Source organism: Channa argus, chromosome 6 (assembly GCF_033026475.1).
Source record: "Channa argus isolate prfri chromosome 6, Channa argus male v1.0, whole genome shotgun sequence".
In the NCBI taxonomy this organism is placed as follows: domain Eukaryota; kingdom Metazoa; phylum Chordata; class Actinopteri; order Anabantiformes; family Channidae; genus Channa; species Channa argus.
Window position 1 is genome coordinate 19,403,214 of NC_090202.1, and position 24,010 is coordinate 19,427,223.

Here is a 24,010-nt window from a genome sequence, read left to right on the forward strand (position 1 = left end):
TTGTGTGGTGATAAACAAGTCTTTTGTCATGCATAAAGCCCTTAACTCTGTCAGAAACATTACTAGTGCTTATCACAGCTGCATGTAGTCTAACACAAAACAGCTTTTAAGAACATAACAGACAAAGCTAGCATTGCTAGCTTTTTTATTAGTATTTTTTAATTTCACCAATGACAATAGTTTTTGCCTACAAAACTAAGCAGCCAAAGAACTAAAAAGCACATAACTCTACAGTAGTTGGGTGTTGGTTCCATTGATTTCTTCAACATAACTTTATTACAAGTCATAAAGCTTGTTAAGGGTTTGAGTGTAGTTTTTACCTGACTTTCAAATTTGTAATTTGGTCTCTGCACTTTATTTCATTGCTGGAAACTGTGAATAATTGACCTGTGATTGAATCAACATATAACTTTATACAGTAATGGTTTTTCTAACCTGATAAAACGGTTTTAGACTCTGCACAACACATTCCCAATACAGTGAAGAAATACTTTGATGGATCGAAAGATCTTGAGACTGTTGTGTTGATTTGCATGACTTTTGAATATTTTTTTTTCCAAAGGGAAATTTATGTTCTTTGCAGTGTTGTGGCAAATTATCACCAACAGATGGCAGCATTACATATTCACATCAGTCAGCCACACTATTAATACAACCTGGTGATTTTAATGTTGTGGTGGACAGGGGTAAGCACTCTGTCATTTCAATATTAAAACCACATTTGAGTTGTTTGAAGCCTGACTTACAGTACTGTATCATTTCTACTAAATTATTGTCATTTACATTAAGTTACAAATTCACAGTGCAACATCCCTCTTTAGGAACAAGGGCACTCTGCTAAGCATAGTAACCCCACATAAAAACAGCTACAGCCATCATGATGAGAGCATTAACATCCACAGCGTACTTCCAAATTGAGTCCTCTCTAATGTCAGGCATCTGCTCAGTCAACTCAGGTGTCTCTTGTTCGAGGTTCTTGGAGCTGCCTGCCCCTCCACATAAATTACCTACCAGGTAACAGATACCAGATTTATCCCCATCTTCGGCCACTGAAAGGAATAAAGAGTTAATACTTTATGTGAGTGTATGTTCAATTTGTCTGACTTTGTGATTATTTCCCTTTCTCACCTGCATTACTATTCTCCCTCATTCTGTCCTTAGCGTCTTTCTGGGCTCTTGTTCTTTTCTCCTCTTGCTCCCAGTCTAAATCCTTTCTCTCCTCTTTGGAATGGCGCAGGCTGAATACCAGACGATGGAGCTGAAAGGAACACGAGAGCTTGATTTGTTGTCAGGACAACAACTTTTATTTTATTTTTTTAAAGCTGATACTGCAGATCAGTGATTCTTAAATGTAATATCTTAAGATCTTTATGGCACAGCTTTTCCATTCTTCTTTGCTTATCATTTAGTATGTAGATGCACGATAGGTCTCAGTAAATCAGTGCACAATTGGTTTTAGCAATGAAGAAGTCACTTACATGTTGGTCATCAATGGGCTGAGTGCAGTAACTGACCAGCAGCACCAGCACCGATGTACAGAAGAAAAGTATGATGGCAAAGTGAAGGTAATGGATCCCACACACCAAGAAGGGGCAGTGAGAAGGGAAAATACAGCTGCCAGTACCAAACCAGAACTCGGGCAGCATTCGACACAGACCCATCACTAGACCGCCTATCAGGCCCCAGAATGCTCCCTGGAAGTGAGCATAAAAAATACTTTGATCCTTAAATTCATTGGTCTGTTGACATTTATACCTGCAAAGCACAACTATTGTGATAACAAATGATGTAACGTGCAGATGCCCTCTTACAATTTCATTGACCCTCTTAACAAAAACAGCCAGCAGGAAGACAGCGGCAATGGGGGGAGCCAGATAGCTTGAGACCGACTGAATGTAATCAAATAGCTGACCACTCTGAGCTGCCTGGACAACTGGGATCCAACAGATACTGATGGCGACAATGCACAGCACCCAGACTCTAAAGAGGATAGGTAATATAAGAAGGGAGAAAAGGTGATGAGTCAAACCTACCACATCAACTTAACATAAAATACTTTTATACTATCATAAAATATTTCATCTTCCAAATCACATGAAAAGTATCTGCTTTTGGGCAATTTCATGGGATTTTTTTTTTTTTTTTTAAATGCTTCTTGCGGGCAACTTTGAATGAGCCCTTAAGCATAACGCTGTGAATGTGATTTTCTGTAATACAAACCTTAAGGAAAATACTAAAGATATTGCCATGGCATAAGATAATAGTGGAATAACATACCGTTTTTGGAAGGCTATAGTAAAACCCAGATATATCTATAAGAAGGTAATTTGAGTTTAAATTTGAGTTAAAAGACCTTGATATCTAAGGTGAGATATGTTTACAGCAGATTCAATTTACCTGCCTACAATAATAAGCTCCCGTTCTGTGGCCTGTGGTCTGATCCGAGTCCAGATGTCCATGGTAAACAAAGTGCTGCTGCTGTTGAAGATGGAGGCCAAAGAGGACATGAGAGCAGCTAACATTACAGCCAGCATCAGACCTCGTAAACCTGCCAAGAGACAGAGCAAGGTCGGAGAGAGGAGCTCATCAAGTTGTCGAAAAGAGTAGGGAGAGTTAGACTAGGGGAGGAGTAAGAAATTTGATGTGAAACTGGTAGTTTCTGCTCTTCTTAAAAAGGTAGCCATTGTTCGTGTCCTTACCATTTGGCATGACTGACACCACCAGTTTAGGGTAAGCAATGTTGGAGCAGCCCACCTCAGTCCCACACACCTCCTTACATATCTCAGGGACAACACAGCCAACCTCATCTGCAGGTGAATAAAAACCCACAAACACACATTGTAAAGATATATTTCGTCAATGTAACACTAACATAATAAAAGCACATTCTCGACTTTACACTTTACAGAGAACTTGTCACATATCTAAAAACAATTGAATGATGTAGAGTTGTTATATTATTCTGAAGTGTTTCTTCTCTTCTTTTTGCCAACCTTCTTTAAATAGGATTGAAAGGGAAAAGTGTAAGCCACAGACCTGGGTAGAGGACCCTGCTGATCATGCCAGGGAACACCATGAGGAACATTGGGAGCAGTTTGAGGTAGCCACACATGATGCAGCCAGCCTTCACATGGCTGAGACTGCGAGCTGCAAGGCACCGCTGCACTATCACCTAAAGAAAAATATAGGTGGGATAGAGGGGATGAAACTTTTGAACTAATGTAAACTAATTACTTCAATAATGTGAACAAATGTAAACTAAGTAGGGCAGCATATTTAGTTCAGTTTTATAGCTTATATATAAATGTAAGCTATGAGTCTTTTTTCTGAATAAGCACCTAAAAGTTCTGCTGTATATTTTTCTATTATATGTAGTTTGATAAATGTGTTTTAATACAAACACACAGGATAAAAAGGATAAAACAGGTACCATAGTCCATATCACTATAATTATTATAATCATCATAATACATATAATATACACATGTATAATTATATTATTATTTTATATGGTCAGATCAGATGTTTAAAAGTTAGATGATGGTCTTAACTTGTTTTTAACTAAATAACCACATTGTGGAGCAGTATGACCGGAGACATGCAACTGTTATATGTTGAGCACAAACTCCAGCAGTTTGTTTTACTCCGTGCCTTACCTATGCTAAACTAAACTAAACAATCGTTTCACCTGGTCTGTGCACCAGTACCATCCTCCCACTATAGCAATCCCAAACAACACCCCAGGCCAGGGCAGGTCTCCTGTGGTTGAATCCCTCAGCAGGCTGAAGGCATCCGATCTTGGGGTGTAGCATTGATGGGAAATGTTGTAGCGCTGAGTGTCCATGGAAGAGAAATTGCGTGGCACAGCAGAACTGTATCTTTCCACCAGAGAGCTGTAACCTCCTACTTCAACAAACGCTAGAGGAGATTAAAAAGGTAATATTTTGGCATTTTCAGACAAGTTATAGGAGTTTTAAGCAGGCCTCAGATGTAGAACATATCTTTAATGAAAATACAGAGTTTGTATAGTGTACAGTTTGTATAGTCTACATGTTTTCTTTAACTACTCAGTTTAATAGTCCAGTGGTCTGATCCTTCCTGACTGAAGATATGAGTCAGCTGCTGAAGCTGCACAATCTGTTAATCGGATGACTAACTCACATTAGAAGGTGACTGTTTTTCCTTTTCTGCTGGTTAATTTCCCACTTTTATCTGAACTAATTCCTTCTTTTACTTTAAGCCTGGATGAGAGGCTGATATATAATCACTAAGGTTGTAGTGTTGTGTCTGTGTATGGCTAGAGGAGGAGAGCTTTGTGGTCCCCCAGCTGAGTTTTTAAAATTAATGATTAGTAACCTTAGTTAACTTTTTCTGTTGTGAAATGTCCAGGGAGGGAAATAGAAACGACTTACCATAAGCCAAAAACGTGCAATAAGAGTGAACATTTCTTTTAGTGCTGTAAAATTCATACTTACAGAAGCCAGTGAGGACAAAGGCCCCGGCAATGATGACAAAGGTCTGAAAGGTGTCCGTGTACATCAGAGCAGCCAGGCCACCTAGTAAAACACACAAACAATGACAACAGATCACATATTGATGATTAAAGCACTCCTCTATTGAATTGTGTATTGCATTTCCATAAAGTTGAACTTGAAAGGCACATGTTTTTAAAAAACAATACTCTTAAAATTTCCCTTGTTATAATGACCCTGTGTTGGGTCAACTTGGGTTATATGTACCAACCACCAGTGAACTTATGTGACCCATTATGTTATTATTAGTTATCCTGACATTTATTTCCTTGTATTAGTCAAATTCAACAATTTTAATCAATGAGCCTAATAGCCCATGTTCATTAAACCCTTCCTGTCTGGTAAACCTTACAATCTTTACAGTCCGATATTTTAACAAATTTTCTCATTTACCAACAAAAAAAAACACTGTGATGTGTAAACGGATCATTGTATGGATGGAGTGTTCCTTAACAAATGTAACTTCACTGACCAAACCCACATACCTGTGACAGTGTACAAGGCTGTAATTAACAGTAGGGCAATAATGGCCACGTAGATGTTCCAGCCTAAAGCCTGCTGAATAAACACAGCTCCTGAAAACATATCCACCTGAAGAGAGAGAGAGAAAGAGATGGGAAGAGGGAAAGAATAAGAAATATAATAAATGTATACAATATGTTTGTCTAACTGTGCAGAGGAGGTGACTCACTGAGATCTTGGTGAAAATGTAGAGGAACAGTGAGATAATGGAGAGGTAAAGGCTGATCCTGGTCCCCCCGAACCTCTTCTTCAGGTACTGAGGCATCGTGATCACCTAATACAGCACATTAAATATAGCGTGTAGTAATATAGGAGCCATCACAAGGGTAAATAAGACACATTATGGTATTTACACTGGACTGAAATGATGAAACAGCAAAAACTACTCACCCCAGCTGTGAGGTAGACCGGTACAAAAAGCCAACCCAGCAGCAGCACGATAAACAGAGCCTGACACATTGTTAAATTAATGTCACACAATAGCATATGATATATAGACAATGTTTTAACAAGCCCACTGTGAATGACCATCACCATAAGGAGCTTTAAATAAGATTCAGGTGTTTCTTGTGAATGAGATGCAAATGCATTTTCTGACTTACATTCCACTCAAAACCCCCAACAGCGATGCCACTAGCTGCTCCAGTGCCTGCCAAGCCCACAAAGTGACCACTACCAATGTTGCTGGCAAACAGAGATGCACCGACCTGCAAGAAGAGAATAAACTATATTCACGAAAACACAGTGGCATAAAATCCAGCATAAATACAGAGAGAGAGAAACGAGTGTGTGGTGGAGCAACACAAGTCTGACACCAAACACCAAGCCATAATTTTTCTGTGGGTGGACGAAACATTAATACGTTAAATTAATCTAAAGCTTTGGTTATCAAGATCAAGTGAATATTTTCCAATAGTCATTTAGCACAAAATTTCATTTTTCCTGAACAGCTTCTTATTAAGCTGCATTGGAAGAATAGTAAAACAGAAAAAATTCAACTTTGTAAGGACAAAGGATGGCTCAGAGCTCATATAATAATTTTAAAGTTTTGAATACTTTTACATGAAACCTAAAGTTTTAAGATAATGGAGGGGCATCTATAAATGTCCACTTTTAACAGGAGGAAGATACAGTAAGCAAAACATGTCTCAGTTTTCACATGGGCAACTGAATGATAGTCATCTTTAAAGAAAACAAAAACCTGTGACTCAAATCCAAGCAGACTAATTACTGGATTTTTTTGGATACCAAAATTAAAGTTCAAACAAAAAACTAGTAAAGGTATACCAATAAATATGTGTTTTTAATTGAATAAACAGCGAAACAAAGAATTTTGACAGTTTTTTTTTAATTAAAAGAACTGAGCACATGTACCGAGCATTTTACAGTTAAACAAACCTTGCAACACTAGCCAGCCCCCTCTGGTGGAAAAAGTATAAAATGGTGACTAAATAACCTTAAATGTATCTTTGACATCATCTTTACCACAGTAATCAATCAAGTGATATATGTGTGTAACATTAAGCTAATTTTGGCCTATACCGAATATTTTTTGGTCTACTTTGAACTCACTGGCCACCAGGTCATCGTCCGCCCTGCCAGGAAATATCCTCCAACTGTCCCACGATTGATCCGGAACATTGACTAAAACACAGACAGAACCACTTGTGTAGCATTAGCTGCTCCTGCTTATACAAGAATTACAAACGCATATTTTGTGTTTATATTTGTTTAGTCGTTTACACAAACCGAACTTACCCAGATGCCAACACCGATGACCATGACGAAATATGCAATGATAACGGTGATGTCTGCTGGGTTATTGATGGTCACTGTGTTTGATGAAGGATCCTCCATTGTTCCAGCTGTACCTAAATACTCTTTGATTATTGAGTGGCTTGATTTAATTAATCTTAATCTTTCTACACTAAACAAGAGCTTAAAATTGATGAAACTTTGTGCCTAAAAATAAAAATCACCTTAATCTGTAAAAAAACACACCTTAAACTAAGATATCAGTGGAGCCAAATATGCTCAAGAAACAAAATGGTGTATCTCTGAAATGATGTAAAGGCACGAGGGTTGAGGTGGTCAGTCCAAGTTAGAACTTTGACCGGCAGTGACATGAGCAGATTTAGCAGTTTATTACAGTAATAATTAACGCTAAACCAGGAAAAACAGGGGTTTAGTCATGCATTATTTTATGCGCAAACAGCTACTATGTGTGCCCACAAAGTAGAAAAGGTTAACCAGCAATGCTGCAACCATTGGTTGGTTGATTTGTCAACTCTACAGAGTAAAGATTTGACTTAATAATTGTAGAAACATTTGGGTTCAGTCATTTAATCTGAGGCACGTCTCACTTGATATTCCTTTAAACATTCAACAGCACTGCTTTGATCAAAACACCCATTTGGCTTTCAGCTCCCAAACTTCATTAGCTCCTCTATTGAACTGAGTATTGCATTTCCATAAAGTTGTACTTGCAAGACACATGCTTTTAAATAAAACAACACGCTTAAAATTTCCTTGATTAAAAAGGACCCAGTGTTGGGCTAACTTCATTTTACAAATTAAGGCAGCGTCACCTCTCTCAGCCACGTCACAATATGTGGGTGTGTACAAAAAAGCTGGTGTTGAACTGATTCACGCCTCAGCCCAGAAGACACACATGCTCATACAATCACTTTTTACATCAATCATACATCAATTGCTCTGACACCTCTGGGTGAATACTCAGAGGTGTGGCAGGCTAAGTGGAAAAAATAATTCAGTGTTGCATGAAACTTTCACGGAACTCAAATTACAATACAACAACAAAAGGTTAATTCTGTATATTTTTGCACCATGAGAAAAATAGAGCCTGCTGTATTGTTGGCTTTACTGTATGTAGAAATTACATACAGTGGAATAAATAAATCCGATACTTGTTATCATCTAGTGTGAATTAAAAAGAATAACAATAAAAGCCAGTGGTAATTAAGTCGTACAGTACAGTAGCTGTATCATTGGAGCATTTCTTGGCTCAGTAGAAACATCTGCCATTGGTTGGAAAAATGGGGAAATTCCACTATTCTGTCTTTAAGGATGAAGCATTGCAACACTTTGAGTATCAGGAAGAATGCCTGGCTGAAAATAATTTAATAAATTTGTATCAGTTGGCGGATTCATGTTAACTTGGTCAAAAGCTGTAAAAAACAGAGTTATGAGAGAAATCTGATCACATTTACATTTTTGGAGAATGCGTTAATCTTTCCAGAGCAGCACTTAACTTACAGTAATTGTTTTATGGTGTTATGTTTCTCAAAAATTTTTTGTAGATGACTAATTTAAGGCTGCAGCAAATGTTGCAGGTCTATAAACTTGTACAGATTCACATCTTGTCTAATCTCAGGAGTAGGTGTTGGTGTTCTTTAATGTGCATTCAGTATCAAATCTGTGGTTATGTTAATATGTCTTAAAACCCATATCTGACATGCAGTAATGAAAATGGTGAAGTTAATTGAGGAAGTTCTGAAAAAAACAACATTATTTGCTACATTTATTATTTGAAACCAATTCATTTTAATGTCATAGACATTAGTTTCAGACACAGCTGGCAGTGTTTTCCATATGCACATTCCTCCTTCAAAAAACGTATCTGGACAGTTGGAATAAATAAAATAAAAGAAAAGAAAAGGTACGTAAGCCCTCAATCACATTGAGATCTAAATATATATGCTCCTCTCTTGCACGTGTTTATATTTTAGGTGGCATGCTAAACGACGCACAGGCTTCCTGTGCAGCAGTCAGAGCAAATACTTAAAAAGAACAATAAAAAAACATTTAAATAAATAAGATGAACTGTTGATGTGTTTAGATAATCCCCAACCTCCATGCCAAACACATTAATAAGTCCAAGCGATTAAGTAAATTAGGTAAGTAATTTTGACATGCCTGACATGTAGCTAGGGTTTAGAAAAGGTGCAATAATAACAGAGTGATAATCCAGAGACAAAGACAAGTCAACATACAGCTGCATGACACCCTTTCATATTCATCAACATACTGTAGATAAAGATACAGTTCACTATTGCTATCGCTGTCAGAGCAAAATATGAAGGAATTGTTTGTCAAATTTTCCACACACACTTCTATACCTGAAGTGAATCATTCCTGTTTTGTGTCACTCTACAATACAGTATCATGATGATCTACCAAATCACCTTAGCATGTGTTTTTCCATCCCTAAAAGACCGTTGGAATATATTACTATTGGAAGAAAGTCATCTGGCTGTCGTGATTTTCCCAAATCTTCCAGGTCTCTCTGCACAATTCTCCAATGCTATGTTCCACTAGGGCCCATTAGAGCCTTTAAACAGGAAGAGACGTTTACTTCAGCTGCTACTAATTAAAACAATCAAACAAAAAAAACAAAACAAACATTCTCAGTAAATACATTGAATTTCAAGTTGAACTCTTACTCTCTGAGGTTCTCCGCTGTTATAAAAGATTACACGAGCAGCTCAGTCTTATCTAAAAGACCAGACAGGAAGCACATTTCCTTACTAGTTTAGGAATTCAGTTATGCAGATTTGTAATTCATACAATTACAAATGTTTTTTTTAAATTGTGGTACCAAGTGAGAGCAAGCCCGATGAACAGATTTTGTTACTTTTTGTCACAGTTAGTTAAAACACACTGAAAACAGCCAATATACCAGCAGTTTTATGAAAAGAATCACTGACAGTTTAGGAAATTTTAGAAAAGGAGGCAACATAATCCAGGGCTAACAAGTGGCATGAGGGAAGAAATGAAACCTGCAAAGTAATGCTATTAGACACTTTACTAAAGAGGAGAAAATAAGAAGCTTAGACAGTGTTTAACTGAAAATTAGTGTAAATGTTTGAAGTGTCTGATGTAGCCAACGTGTAATGTTGCAACATTAAACCTGTTTTTGTATTTTTTACAATTACTCAAAGGACACACAGAAGTAAATTCATTTACAACTACCATCAACAAGATGCACTGGAGTATTCAAGGCAGCACTTTTTCCCTTCTCAAATACTGAGCGCAACTTAAGTGTGTGGCAAACTTTAAACTCTCATCTGTGTTTCAAACTCTAATGGAAGGTCTTTTGGTTTCAGGTTTAGGCAAATCAGTGGAACATAGCCTTGTCAAACATGGGTGGGTATGCTTGTATGTAAACTAAATGCTGATGAAAAATTCCCAGCAGTAAAGTAACTCCTAAACAACCTTGAAAATGTTACACTAGCAAAAACTGACTGAGCGTAAAGGCCATTTTCTCTTTGAAAAGACATTACGGTTCTGTAGATTGTGGATTAAGTTACATTCAGGTGCACACTGCCTGTTTGTATCTAGTTTCTAGCTCCACTAGTTCTTTGTCTGTACATCTGAAAATAACAAACATAGTACATTTCAACAAGACCGTCCAGCATCCAGTCTGTTATAGACCTGCACTGTGGCTGCACTCAAATTGTATAAAAAGATCTGTTCTGCTACTCCATCTCTGCACCAACGTTTCACAAAATCAAGAAGGAGCTAACTCGAACTGGAGCTGGTCTCTGTGTCACATAAATGGCTGCCTCGATTTCAGTCACATTGGTCCCTGTCAAACTATTCAGATGCCTATTTGCAGTTTTCTTTGGCTAGTCTCAGTCTGGACAGGATGTGTTTCTTAGGAAATTTTAGAGTGGTACAACCAAATTGGCTGACCCCTCCCGTGTCCCCAGGGAGTTTTTCACGTCTCTGGACCCAGCTACGCCAGCCAGGCTTCCAGCAGTATACGCTGTCATAGAACCGTGAGCCATTTTCCCCACCCAACACATAAATCCTCCTTTTCCACCTGGCCACACCCCCAGCTGCAATCCGCCGTGGAAGCCCTGGAAAAACCACAGGGCTCGGGGCTCGGTCACTTCCACCACCGGCACTCCCTCGCTGCTCTGCAGTGACCATCACCCCTCCTCCTGTCACCTCTCTCTCTAACCCAGACCCCCTGCCCTCTCTGAAAAACAGCACACGTCCAGTGGCATCTAAAGTCTCCAGATTGGTGTAGTTTCCATCCAGAAATTTGGTAGTATCCCTCATGTATCCCCCAATTGCACAGACTCCTCCTCGCACTGCTACTCCTCCAGCAAGGCAGGTGGCACCAGAATCAAGTGCCACACGTGTCCAGCAATCTGTCAGGGTGTGATAAATAAGCACACCCGAGTGTACTACTGCTCGGTTCTGTTCAAGCGTGGTTCCACCCAGTAGGTAAAGTCGTCCACGTAGTGCTGCACAGGCAAAGGCGCGCAGAGGGAGAGGGAGCCGAGGTCCTGTAGTCCACTGTAGTGTGGTCATGTCCAGTGACTCACTTGAGTCCAGTAGGGCTGAGCGGTTACAGCCACCTAAGGCATAGAGTGAATCTCCACAGCCCAACAGACCTAGCATAGCCCTGGGCTGAACCATGGAAGGCCGCTCTATCCAGTGGTCCAACACTGTATCATATTCGTGCACAGCTGCAGACACAGAGCCTGTCCGCAGGATTCCTCCAGCTACAAACAACCGGTCACCCACAGCCGTGCAGCCAGGACTGACAAGTGAACCCAGCGCTGCTAACTTCTCCCACTTCCCTGTGCGAGGATCAAAGCAGTCCACTGTGTAGTCCCTTGTAGCTAAATTCTCATCTTCCCGAGGTGTCAGGTCCACACAGACAATCTTTTTCTCAAACATGCCCTCCCGTGGTCGCAGAGGACCCCCAAGGCCCTCACCAGCTGCAGCAGGGCCTAGCTCCTGGCTCAGTCTTCGACTTTCTTCTTGGGACAGCAGCCCCGGTCGCAGATGGTGAAGCAGCGCAGGCATGTGGGCATAGCGATCCAGGGGTTGGTGCTCTGCCCAGCGGCGTGCCGCATCGTAGACCTCTGCTTCTGAGTCCACCCCCAGACGATCTGAACTCAGGAGGCTGCCTAAGGTGCCGTGGTCAAGTAGAAGAAAGTCTTTCTGCCGGGCTACACGTGGGAAGTGCTGGGCTACCAGCCGGAGAGAGGCCCGCAGCAGCAGCTGATCGTGGTGAGAACGAGCTAGAGAGTACATCCCCAGGCAGTTATCCACTGAGAGGTGCTCAAATAGAAACCTGGAGGTGTTAGGAGAGACAGAGGGGCGATGTGGGGAATGGACAATATCATAAAAAATGACATATGACAAAGTAAAAATACAGCTAAATTGTAAATTCACACAGCAAATTTACCTAGAGCATAGATCTTGAAGGGGCATAACCTGAAGACGGTTGGAAGCCACAAAAAGATCCTCAGCTGTATCCAGAGAGAGTCCCGCCTCACCAGTGTACACAAACTGGATGACAGTCTCCATGACAGATGGCGTCACTTCCTCCAGACGGATCTCAGTGAGGCGAGACTCCACCAGAGGGCTGGTGAACATGGCCCGGAAGTAGGGGCTCACAGCTGCTAAGAGTACTCTGAGGTGAGACATGGTTGGAGGGGGACAACAGAAAATAGAAAATAAAATTTAACTGAAAATGGAGAACAAACATTTACACAAATGACTGTTCCTGTGTGTAGAAGCAGCTTGATGCAAACAAGTACAGTCTCTTTCATATCAAATAAAAGCTGAAAATGCTTTCATCAAGAACAGAACTGGTCTGTATCATAGCAGCTTTATCAGAGATACAATTTCTACCTTTTTAACAATCCTTCTCCCAGTCTTCTCTTCAAAAGTCTGCTAGTGTCTCTTCATGCTGAGATAATAATCAATAAATGATTGATAGTTTTCTAATTTCTGAATTGCATAAATAGTATTGAATACACATTTGGTTATACATATATGGCGACTGTGACTGGTGCAGGAGGTAGAGCGGCTATCAACAGCTCCTCCAGTCACATGTGGAGGCATCCTTGAGCAAGACACCGAATGGCAACTTAATTGCTAACGGTGAGTGTTGGCCAGCTGCATAGCAGCTCCCCCATCAGCGTATGAGTGTGTGTGCGTTATTGTGAGTCTGAATGGGTGAATCAGAAGCAGTGTAAAGCGCTTTGAGTACCAATAGGTAGAAAAACGCTATATAAGTGCAGACCTTTTATTACAGAGACAACTCACTAGCTTTTTGAATTTATATACATTTTAACTTGAGAAAATGATTAGTTATTAACAAAAATCTAATGATTAAGTGAACCCTAGTTGAAATGCTCATCTGCGTGTAGGAATTTATTCTGTACTTTAGTCTTAGGCATACTTTACCTGTGACACATGAACTTCTTTCCCTCAACAAGCAGAGTAACATCACACAGCTGCTGAGCATCCAGGAGCTGCTTCAGTCCTAAAAACACAGCAGAAATAGAGACAAGGGCAAGGGCAGATAAATAAGAGTTAGCACTATGTAGCAGGAATGTTGAGAGAAAAAGCAGGGACAAATAATGTTAAAGAGGTAGTTTGGGCTAAAAAGGATACACTCTCTCTACCTTGTATGTTTTCCCCCTCTCACCATGTGTGATGTAGTCCCCTAATGGGGTGGTGCTGTCATCAGGAAAGTCCTCCTCCTCTGAGTCGCTGTCTGACAGAGGCTCCCCTCCTCCGCCATCCCCGTCCTGCCACGGCTGGGGACGCCAGGTGACTGTGCCCCCACGCACAGCATTCATCTGAGGTTAAGGGTATACACACACTTAAGGTTGATCATAATTTTGAAGTGAAGAAAACACAAAACAAGTTTAATTTATTTTTATGCATGCAAGGCCCAATGTTAACAGACATGTGTTATAGAGGTCTGTAACATATTTGACCCAGATAAGACCACTGTCTGTAAAAACAAGCCAGTTGCTTTCCTTAACAAAGTTAATGGCAGCATATAAATATTAGAAAGCTTAATTTTAGGTAATTAATAATTTCTTGCTACAGATTTACCCCACCCTATTGCTACAGCGTGCTTCCATTTTTATTTAGCCATTAGGTTAAAAAGAACAGGCTCATAAAAGAGTGGTTACGATAGCGGTTGTTGTAGCATCAAGTAAGATGTAACAAGAGTTTTTACATTGTATTACCTTTGCTCTTCTTCTGGTTTCCACCGTGAAAGCTGTTTTGGTCCCACTTTTAACAGGAACTGGTGAGTCAGTTTGCAGCAGGCTAACTGTATCCAAGTATCCGGCTATTACCAGAATCTTCCTGGGGTTTTCCTGGCTCCCATGTGGTTGTCTTGCACCTTCAGGCTCATCTGAACGACTCGTCCTGGCCTGCGGTGAAGACGCGTCAGGCTACTCGCTGCTCACCGAGCCCACTGTACATCACCCCTCACTGACGATCCAAAACTAGCTCACAAGGGAATAATTCTCCTCCTGTGCAAATGCTACTCGTCGCAATAAACAGAAGTCCACCATGGCACTGAGCACACCGATCCAGTTGGGTGGAGAACGGTACAGAATTCAGTTATAAGAGCCTAAATAGCAGAAATTTAGGACTCAGTTCAGCTTCTGTCGGCCGCACTTGTCATGTCTGAACCGGATTACCGCAACGTTAAACTTCCGCCCATCTGATTGGATGACCTTTGCCCGGTGACGATTGTTTGAGCTTTTTGTTTTTTAAAATGAATACACACGTTTATTATCTTTGAATAAAATATATGTTAATTACTTAAAACTATGTTTAAAAAGTGTATTGGTTATGTTTTATTTATTTTCATTTTAGTAATACCCATTTCCGTGCACATGTTGCATTCAAGTCATGTGCGTGCTCACTGGTTTGAGTAGACCGGTTTCACAAACAGAAAAGCAGAGGTGGCGGAGAAATACAATACTCGTGTAATGGTTTCAAAATAGAAAAAAACTAATGTGTGTAAAGCGTGGAGGCACTAAATATAAATACATAAACACACCATTAGAATTTAACGAATTAGTATATTCAGTTATGTTCTATTCTTATTGTAATTTAAATTCTTAAATTAATTAAGCTAAGTAGTATTACTAGACCTCCCAATTTAGGACTCAAAAAGGGAGAAAATCTGTCTTTACTTGGTGATAGACAGACCTGTATCCTAATAGGCACAGCTGGGGATAGCGTTTTCTGCAACCACTTTATCTTCAATAGTTGTTTCCAAAAAGGAGAAACAAAGGAACTAAAACACACATCTTCTGCATGAAGACAGGATGACCATATTCCACGATACCGTTTCGTCCTTGTATCCTGTGAATGCATCATCCACCAAGAGAAATATGGCGACCTCAATAGGCACGTTTGCTAGAAGTGGAGGTGCAATATTGAGTGTGTTCAAACCGGTGGCCGGACAGTGTTTAAAGCAGAGGACAAGGCTGTTCATCCCGGTTCGTTTCTCGCACGGAGCTCGGAGCTGTTTGTATGAGCATGTCCGTGCAGGCTACAGTGACAAGCCCGAGCTGGACATGAGAGCGGTGTGTGAGGAGACCGACAAAGTCATAGCTAATGTGGAGAGCAGGAAGGGCGACCTGCGAGGGGACGATGTCGGGCAAATTGTAAGTGTTTTTTTCGGCGACGTGTCTAGAAAACGTGACATGGGGGCACAGAATCAAAGAAAGAGGGCACTGTTTTAAGAAATAATTTATTGCATATTGTTATTAAGTAAATTGTCCAGTGTAAGAAATGCCTCATCAATATAGTCCATACCAAATTCGCTGTCATTAACATGTGAAATATCTTTTGTTTAATTTTTAATTATACATTGACTCAGGTGTCAGAAACCGTATATACACTTTTAATCTACAGGTTTGTATGTGGCAAGAGCTCCAGACAATGAGGAATGAAATCTCTGAGCTGGAAAAGGAGAAGAGACGCATCGGTGACATAGTCAAAGCACTAGTGGTCAGTAAAGGTTTTTACAGCAGCAGTCAATATCACCAGTTTGCTTTGTTTTGTTTTGGGTTTTTGTAACGTGTAACACTTACAGTGGGGCTTGGAAGTTTGGGAACCCTTTAGAACACTAAAATTCCTAAAAAAAAAAAAAAGTCCTAAAACTGAATAAAGGGAACATAGTTTAACAGAAAGAAATTACACTTATTCATTCATATTTTTATATTTATGATATACTTTCTGCTGAGCAGCATTGCAATCTTAAATATTATTGTATGGCCAAACTGACCCCCTGCCTTATTTAACTAGTGTAGATTCTCGCTTTTTAGCAGTAACTATATTAAAACATTTCCAGCAAGCTGATGTGCTGATAAAATCCTGGAGGGATTTTAGCCCTTTAATCATTACAGAACAGCCTTAACTCTTAAACTCAGGGGTGTTTGTTGGCTTCTTGCATGAACTGTCGGTTTCAGGATCCTTCACAGCATGCCTATAGGATTGAGATTGGAAGTGTGTCCTGGCTATTTCACAACATAGCATTTCTTCTGCTTTAACAATTACTTATTAGAAAACATTCACTTCCTTTTCCGCTTTTTTTATAGATGGCTACTTTGTCTGCACAAAATTCATAGATCTATCTATGACTTTGTGCATGTGGTTGTTCAATGTTCTCCTGACGGTGGTCTAAGTTTCCTCAAACTGTTTTGGACGATTACATGCAGAGATGATCTATGTGTGTCCGTTGTTGGACGACCACTCCTATACAATCTGCCTGGCAGTTTACTTGTGAACTACAGTCTCTGCATAACCCATTTCAGCCTAGGAATAAAAAAAGTAATTCTAAGATCTTCAGAAATCTCCTTTGTTTGAGCCATGATACATTTATTGTATCCTGTTTTGTCAAGATCAGACTTGATAGCGAAGACCCAGATTTCCCTTCCTTAAATAGGGCAGAGCTGCCTAGACTTAACTGATTGGGATAAGCCATTGATTGAAATTCTCTTCATGTTTTAGGTCAAATTTATCCAGAAATAAAGAAAATTCAAAAGGGGTTGCAATATTTCAAGCACCACTGTACAGATACAAAATTAAGACATTCACCCAAAAATTCCTGTTTTCAAGGTTGTTTTTTTTCCCTAACTCTTTCACAGATCAAGCATGGCAAGGAAGCCCTGGCTAATGTAAGTTCAACTTCACAATTTCATCTGCTTTATAAGTGTGTTATTTACTTAAGTGTTGAATTACATATTCATATTTTGGTTCGAATTAGCCTTAACCTCTAGCTGGCCAAAAGTGTTTGCATTTCTTGGGTTAAGATAGGAGAGATGGATACAAACTGGTAATGGAGTGTGGGTGCATCACTAATAAGCAGATGTTTTCCTATTAATAACAGTAATGGAGAGCATAAGAATTACATTTGTTGTTTGCTGAATTCAGACCATTCACTTCATTTGTACTCCATACTCCGTGGTAAACCAACAATAAAACCACATCTCTTTAAATTATTCTTTCTGGCTTCCAGGAACCTATCTGTGCAAATCTGGTAAACTTGTGTTTGACTGATGAAGGCGTATGAAACTTCACAAACCAATCTTGGCATTCATTGTTTCTGTCAGTTGTAAGTCACAGTAGAGGCCATTTCTGAATCTTTGTTTTTTTTTTTTTTATCATCCAGCTTCCAGAGTACACCCAGGGTGTGCAGAGAGGTCGAGAGATCCGCGAGAGACTGAATCAGCTGTGCCCTAAGGAAATCAAGCTGGATCAGGAATTCTATGAACAAGCACTCAGACTGCCCAACGCCACACACCCTGATGTGGTGAGGATACATATACACTCTGTTCAAAGAGATTGGCTGTGATGCAAGTTTGTAAATAGTTTCTCTTGACTTTTAAGCCAGTTGGAGATGAGAGCCAGGCAAGGGTGGTGGAGCTGGTCGGAGAGAAACGAGGTGATTGTAATTTATGATTGCGGTTTATGCCATCACTCACCGCATCCTTCACCCTCAAACTGTGGTGAAGAAATGTAAAAAATCTCACAATCTTCATTGTCTTTGCTTTAGAGTTTGACTTCAAGCCCAGAGGCCATGTTGAGCTAGGGGAGGAGTTGGGTCTCCTCAGACAGAGGTAAGGATTCTTGATCTTTATTTATTTTGTTCATTTAGTTTCTTTTTTTGTTTAGTTTGAACTGTTTGCTCAGCAATTCACCCATTATCTATAATGAAAATTCTTCACTTAAATAAAAGTCTCCAGAAGTTTAAGATTTGGTTTCCTTAAAGGGAAGCAGCACACTTGATCTGAGCTTCTAAGAATAAATGATTGAACAACAACTTGCATACTTTTCATGTAACCCCATCCTGTTCACTTACTTAATCTCAGTGAATAATATTCCCAGTATTTCTTCAAAGCAGAGCAGTTACCAATAGATATTCCAACACATAATGAAAAAATGAAAAACTATTTGCACACTACCATATCTTTATCTTCAGTCAGTGCTTTACTTAGCGGTAAACATGGAAATCCAGGTTGCTTCTGTCTTATCAAAATTCACAGAAGTTAATATTAGAAAGCATCATGATGCAGAGGAAGCTCAGTTGGTCAAGCTACCATGTGAAAGAAAAGCTAACAAACCAACTTGTGTTTTTTTTTTTTTTTTTTTCTATACCCAGGTATTTTATTTGCATGTTCCTTGTAATATTTGGCCTGTTAAGCTGCTGTGTATTTGCATCTTTGATATTACTGGTTTTAAGCCATTATTCCAATTTTTGGAAGCACAAGTTTGGAACCGCTGCTGTGTCTTGGAGGGCTAGAGCTGTTCCTGGGCAAAGGGTGGTGTATACACTAGATCGATCAGTCAACCACAGGGTTGATGCATGGTGACAAAAGGGTTATGGTGGCTACTTAATGTTGGCTGCATTTATTTGGATTGTGGGAGCACCAGGAGGAAGCCCATGCAGTCACGGGGAAAACATGCAAACACAAAAAGGCCTGAGCCAGTCGGAACATTTAAACCCGGGATCTTCTTTCTGTGAAACACCGCTAAATGCTGCAGCACTGTGTCACCTTTATTTGTTCATATGAATGAAGAAATCGGAAGTCATGCAGGTTTCAAACATAAACACAAATATTGGCAAGAAAAATGATGTGTTATCTGAAATATGACAATATTTATTTAGAGATGTCCCAATGCTGACACCTGTATTGGGCATCTGCCTAACTACAATAATTTGATGAGGAATTTATTGTCCAGCAACTTATACTAAAGGCAAAACAGTTTAGTACTTGGCACTCAGTATTGGCGAGTATTCAAATGTAAGTATTTGCACTCAGTCCGGGGAAAAAAGTGATATTGGGACATCCCTAATATTTAGGCTAATATTTTGCCTGCTCTCATTGATATGAATGGGGATTCTTATATTTTGTTCTTCTGTCCTCCCCTACAGGCATCTATCTCATATCTCAGGACACAGGTCTTACTATCTGAGGGGAGCAGGGGCTAGACTTCAGACTGCACTGCAAAACTTCGCCCTTGACAAACTGCAGCAACGGGTATGCATGTGTTGTCAAATTTTAGGTATGTCTGCAAAATGAATGTGTTTTATTGTTTGTTAATATATGGAATAGAAAAACTTGTTTCATTTCAAATCTGGCAGGGCTTCAGTCCCATGGTTGTACCTGACATGCTGAAGGGTGCAGTGTTTGTAAGTAACTGTAGTACTTTTCAATGTCTCAATCTGTGCCACTGGTTCAGCACATCGAACTAATTGTAGGTGTTTTTGGAATACAGAAATTTGACCTTGTTTAAAATAGAAAATTTCATATTTCAAACAGATTTGATTTGAGTGATATTTGCAACATACTTTGCATTGTTTGTATGTTAGTAGTATCATTTTTAATTACCACAATAAATTCCTACTCTCTCTAACCATCTTTGTCACTCTCTTTCCTCTTTCTCTTTCCTTTCCCTCCAGGAGGGTTGTGGGATGCAGCCCAACGCTCATCGCTCTCAGGTCTACTCACTCGATCCAGCTCGTTTCCCAGACCTGAAACTGGCTGGTACTGGAGAGGTTGGCATTGCAGGTGAAGTTTAGTGTTTTTCCAATATTATTGTATATTTGAATGAATTTGTGAAACTGTGTGCGTGTGTGTGCGCTCGCATGCGCATAGGATTCTTTTAGTTTGCAGATGTTTATCTGTGTTGTTGGGGTTCACCGTATGTTCTAATAAATGATAAGGAATACTGTTTCTGTGGTTTTTGAACAGAAACATGGTATTTTAAATGACTGGTTTATATGATCATGTGAGGCTATAGAGGGCCATAGGCCAATTCAGAAGTTAGTATGTGCCTGGTTGACTCAACAAAATGCCAGTAAGATTTTTCTTTTTTTTTTTTTCGTTGAGTTTATTGCAGATAACAGGCTTCGTGACAAAAATACTTTTTTTTGAAACACTTTATTAGCAAGATAATCTTCACAGATGAACGACCTGTTTATGATTTTTGAATCTTAAAAACATTTGCTAGATTAGAATAAAATAATACTTTATTTATCCTTTGCAGGAAATTACTTTGTTGTAGCGGCCTAGTAGAAACAAAAACAGAAAAGATTGGGGGGGAAATTAAAATATAAAAATTTAAACAAAATGTCATCAAAAATAGCAATATTATTGATCAATTAGGAATGTAACATATGCAATGTGCAATTTTTATTGTTTATTTTAAAATTCTGCCTACCACTGGCAGGAATGATTTCCTGCTGCTCTCACTCCTGCAGTCTTTCTTTTTTTTTTTTTTTAAAGGCACATAAAAGCTTTAAAATGGTGCAAATTGGGTAATTACTGATGTGTTTTTTGTTTCAGACCTTGACTTAACTCCAGATCTTATTTTAGACATTTAACTAAAAACCCATTTTAAAAAACTATAGACTTTAGGATGAGGGAACTAAAAATGCCCCAATGCTAACTGGTTTTCTCATTGCTGGCTTATTCCTACAGTACTCTATTACCTTAACCAATTGGTTTATCTTGCTATCAATCAAGAATGCAATTGTCCTGCCTTTCCATTTTTTAACTGGAGAAGAGCTTGTGAAAAGTTGACTATATAGTTTATAAAATTTTGCATGTTTATTGGTTCTTACACTGTTGTAAACCCACTGTGGTTTACAAGAAGATGTCATAATTTACTCCTGCAGAGTTGTAATAATTGTTTTGTTGTTTAGGCAAATTTAATTTTACATTTCTTTAATTTGAAAGAGTGACCTAAGGTTTAGAAAATAGCAATTTGAGATTTTATTATTTAATATAACAAATGGCAAACACTGCATACAGTAGGACCTGTAAGCAAGACAAGGTCTTAGAATGAGCAGGGGTGTTTGAGTAATCCTGTGTCTAAAGACATGTTTTCTAGCAATGTTTCTTGTTGAATACATGTTTTCTAACAAGTTTGAATGTTCAGCCAATTAGAAACAACAACCAGAAGCCTCAGTTTGCAGTAAGTAATTATCTGATTCTCTTCTTCAGGCTATTTCATGGATCATGCAGTAAACTGGAAAGACCTGCCTGCCAGGTCAGGATCACCTCACACTCCTTCTTTGCTACTGATAGAATATATTAGATTGAAGTAATTATCGCTGTCATCTCACTGCAGGACAGTTTGCAGCAGTACCTGCTACAGGGCAGAGACAGACACAGGCAGAGAGACATGGGGCCTTTACAGAGTTCATCACTTTAACAAGGTTAGAGAGACAACAACACAAAGATGAACATATGAAAAATAGAGATGAGATTTTGAATAAAATTGCAAACTGGGAAGGAGTCTTCATTTATCAAGTATAGAGTCAATGTGAACTATAATTATGCTAACAAAATCTGTGTGTTCAGGTAGAGATGTTTGGAGTGACTGCAGATGAGACTGGAGAAGAAAGCTCTCAGCTCCTGGAGGAGTTTGTCTGTTTACAGAAAGAGATTTTCTCTGCACTGGAGTTACACTACAGGTCAATGTATACACAAAGACACAAATATATGATGTCTGTGTATTGTCTCAATGTTTTAGGCACTTGATGTTTAGATCCTTATCCACCACCACTGCCATCAGCATCAAATTAGTTCATTCATCTGCAGCAACAGATGGCATGGCTTCCACAGCCCTGATCTCTCATCTTGATTTTAGATTGTAGTTTGTATAATGTAACTATTTATGGCATTATTTACTCGGAAGTGCCTAAACTTCTAAACAGTACTGTATATCTGTTCAGTTTTAATAACATTCATTGTGCTTTTTTAAATGTATTTAATGTTTTAGGGTACTGGACATGCCAACTCAGGAGCTGGGTCCTCCTGCTTACAGGAAGTACGACATTGAAGCCTGGATGCCTGGGAGGAACAGTTACGGAGAGGTCGGCACCAACTGCATCACTGTTACTTACTTATCTGTTCACTTACGTTATTTCGACATGATGTTATATGTGTGGGTAACAACTGAATGTTATGACAGATTTCCTGCCTATCATTTGTAAAGATGGTGTTGATGTAAACTGTAAAGATGTGCACAGACATGCAGATGTAAGCCTGTAATGTATACAAATAAGCCCTCTTAGTCCCACCTTATCAACCCTATTTACTTGCTTCTGAATAATTGTTTTTACTATAATTTTTGTTTTACTAATCTATCTATCTATCTATCTATCTATATGTAAAGATTTCCAGTGGGTCCAACTGTAGAGACTACCAGAGCAGACGCCTGCACATCCTGTACGAGAGAGAGGATGGCAGTCTGCAGTACGCCCACACAGTAAGACTGCAGATGAGGCAGCACTGCTTTACATCCCTACTGGTAAATCTTACAACCATATACTACCTTCACCATATTTGTGTTTTATGTTTCTGTAGGTAAATGCTACAGCATGTGCCATCCCCCGAACCATAATTGCAATCTTGGAGACCCACCAGATGAAAGTAAGACCCCAAGAAAGGGATAGATTTTACACATAATGGTTTCTGAACTTGGAATTGATTGTTATACAGATTTCTTGGCAGAGTAATGTACTTTACAAGAGTTCAAATTTTTTGTGTAACATTTGATAATGAGCAGGTATTGATGATGATCTGTTCTGAGGTAAAGTCGAAACAACACTTGTAGTAACACTAAATAGCCACTGCAACACTACAGAGCTTTTAAATAGTCTATTTACTAAAACATAAGACGGTTGACAATGGCAGATCATCACAACTGAATGTTTTAGTATTTATGCATGAAAGAGGATCAAACGTTTTTTCTCTCTCTCTTTTTTTTTTATGTATTTATTTTTTCTCCATCACTTCTCTCAATCTCTCTAGGAGGGAACAGTGCGTGTCCCCAGAGCCCTGCAGCCTTATTTGGGCATTGAAGTGATTGAGAAACCAACATGCGGGCCACTGAAATACATCGGCCCCAACCAACACAACCAGCCACCCAGGCCCGGCCCCAAGACCAGATGACAATAATACTAGTGCCTAATGCCAACCATTTTCCTCGTACAGATGAGATGAGGGGGCGAGTTCATATTTAATACAAGCATCTTACACAGGAAGTAGACATTCAAATGATACTGTACAAGTTACAAAGTGTGTGCATTTATGACTTGTTGCTGCTCTCTACTGTTTGTTAGATTAAATGAAATTCAGTCTGACTTTTTTAGTTGAGTGTGAACTGAGTGCATAAGTGTTTTGAAACGATGGATTAGACCTCAGCCAAGCAGTTTGCGGTCCCTGTAAATACCTTTGTATGGTTTTGTCAATTGCAATGCAATTTCGAATGAAAGTCTGTTGTACAGAAAATTAGATTGGACACAATATGAAACACGATGAAAAAGTAATTTCTTTCATTTGCTGCCTTTTTTCCACCTGACATTAAAAGGCATGACTGTGTCTTTGACCCGTAGATACACAGTACACGGGTTATATACAGTAGAGGCCCATTAACGTGTGTTACATTACCAGCTGTTACAGTGTGTCAATAATTGATGCGCAAAAGTAATTAACGAGCCAGAGATGGTGATGATGTGGTCACTGACCTTGCAAATGCTGTGCATATTTTTAATTACTTTTAAATAGAGTTGTATGAGGAGAAGTTTGTTTTTACTTTAATGTGTAGTTACTTTTACGTCCCTGTAGCCCGTA

The 24,010-nt window shown here is 39.3% G+C and overlaps 3 protein-coding genes across 4 annotated transcripts; 1 reads left to right on the plus strand and 2 right to left on the minus strand.

Annotated features, from left to right (window-relative positions):
* Window positions 1-147: 147 nt before the first annotated feature.
* Window positions 148-7,285, minus strand: slc5a2 (solute carrier family 5 member 2). Its single transcript, XM_067508623.1, has 15 exons — window positions 6,813-7,285; window positions 6,627-6,698; window positions 5,657-5,761; window positions 5,445-5,504; window positions 5,224-5,328; window positions 5,018-5,123; window positions 4,476-4,556; window positions 3,689-3,918; window positions 3,037-3,172; window positions 2,700-2,807; window positions 2,398-2,548; window positions 1,812-1,980; window positions 1,479-1,694; window positions 1,129-1,258; window positions 148-1,049 (listed from the first exon to the last, which is right to left on the minus strand). The coding sequence occupies exons 1-15, from the start codon at window positions 6,909-6,911 to the stop codon at window positions 838-840; spliced, it is 1,980 nt and encodes a 659-aa protein (XP_067364724.1). The 5' UTR covers window positions 6,912-7,285; the 3' UTR covers window positions 148-837.
* Window positions 7,286-7,478: 193 nt separating this feature from the next.
* On the minus strand, window positions 7,479-14,636 carry si:dkey-260j18.2 (uncharacterized protein LOC325231 homolog). Of its 2 annotated transcripts, XM_067508624.1 has the most exons (5): window positions 14,087-14,636; window positions 13,534-13,687; window positions 13,290-13,368; window positions 12,283-12,510; window positions 7,479-12,168 (listed from the first exon to the last, which is right to left on the minus strand). In XM_067508624.1, exons 2-5 carry the CDS (start codon window positions 13,685-13,687, stop codon window positions 10,683-10,685), a joined length of 1,947 nt encoding a protein of 648 aa, XP_067364725.1. In that variant the 5' UTR covers window positions 14,087-14,636; the 3' UTR covers window positions 7,479-10,682. The 2 variants fall into 2 exon arrangements, with proteins under 2 accessions (XP_067364725.1, XP_067364726.1); XM_067508625.1 differs by lacking the exon at window positions 14,087-14,636 and having other exon boundaries at window positions 13,511-13,673.
* Window positions 14,637-15,188: 552 nt separating this feature from the next.
* Window positions 15,189-23,520, plus strand: sars2 (seryl-tRNA synthetase 2, mitochondrial). The gene is made up of 16 exons (XM_067508626.1): window positions 15,189-15,526; window positions 15,777-15,872; window positions 17,012-17,041; window positions 17,536-17,676; window positions 17,754-17,808; window positions 17,920-17,983; window positions 19,300-19,405; window positions 19,510-19,557; window positions 19,828-19,936; window positions 21,374-21,419; window positions 21,501-21,588; window positions 21,734-21,846; window positions 22,155-22,248; window positions 22,551-22,643; window positions 22,742-22,807; window positions 23,189-23,520. Exons 1-16 carry the CDS (start codon window positions 15,251-15,253, stop codon window positions 23,327-23,329), a joined length of 1,566 nt encoding a protein of 521 aa, XP_067364727.1. The 5' UTR covers window positions 15,189-15,250; the 3' UTR covers window positions 23,330-23,520.
* The last annotated feature ends 490 nt before the right edge of the window (window positions 23,521-24,010 follow it).

Bases quoted from the DNA above. Each gene is read 5' to 3' on its own strand.
- slc5a2 (XM_067508623.1), bottom strand. From the start codon at position 6,911: ATGGAGGATCCTTCATCAAACACAGTGACCATCAATAACCCAGCAGAC. The intron at 3,173-3,688 runs GTGAAACGATTG...ATTTTTCTTTAG, and splicing joins GGTACTGGTGCACAGACCAG to GTGATAGTGCAGCGGTGCCT. The intron at 2,808-3,036 runs GTCTGTGGCTTA...ATTCACCTGCAG, and splicing joins CAGCAGGGTCCTCTACCCAG to ATGAGGTTGGCTGTGTTGTC.
- si:dkey-260j18.2 (XM_067508624.1), bottom strand. From the start codon at position 13,687: ATGAATGCTGTGCGTGGGGGCACAGTCACCTGGCGTCCCCAGCCGTGG. The intron at 13,369-13,533 runs GTGAGAGGGGGA...CTGTGTTTTTAG, and splicing joins AGGGGACTACATCACACATG to GACTGAAGCAGCTCCTGGAT. The intron at 12,169-12,282 runs GTAAATTTGCTG...TAACACCTCCAG, and splicing joins CTTCAAGATCTATGCTCTAG to GTTTCTATTTGAGCACCTCT.
- sars2 (XM_067508626.1), top strand. From the start codon at position 15,251: ATGGCGACCTCAATAGGCACGTTTGCTAGAAGTGGAGGTGCAATATTG. The intron at 17,809-17,919 runs GTGATTGTAATT...TCTTTGCTTTAG, and splicing joins GCTGGTCGGAGAGAAACGAG to AGTTTGACTTCAAGCCCAGA. The intron at 19,406-19,509 runs GTATGCATGTGT...CAAATCTGGCAG, and splicing joins TTGACAAACTGCAGCAACGG to GGCTTCAGTCCCATGGTTGT.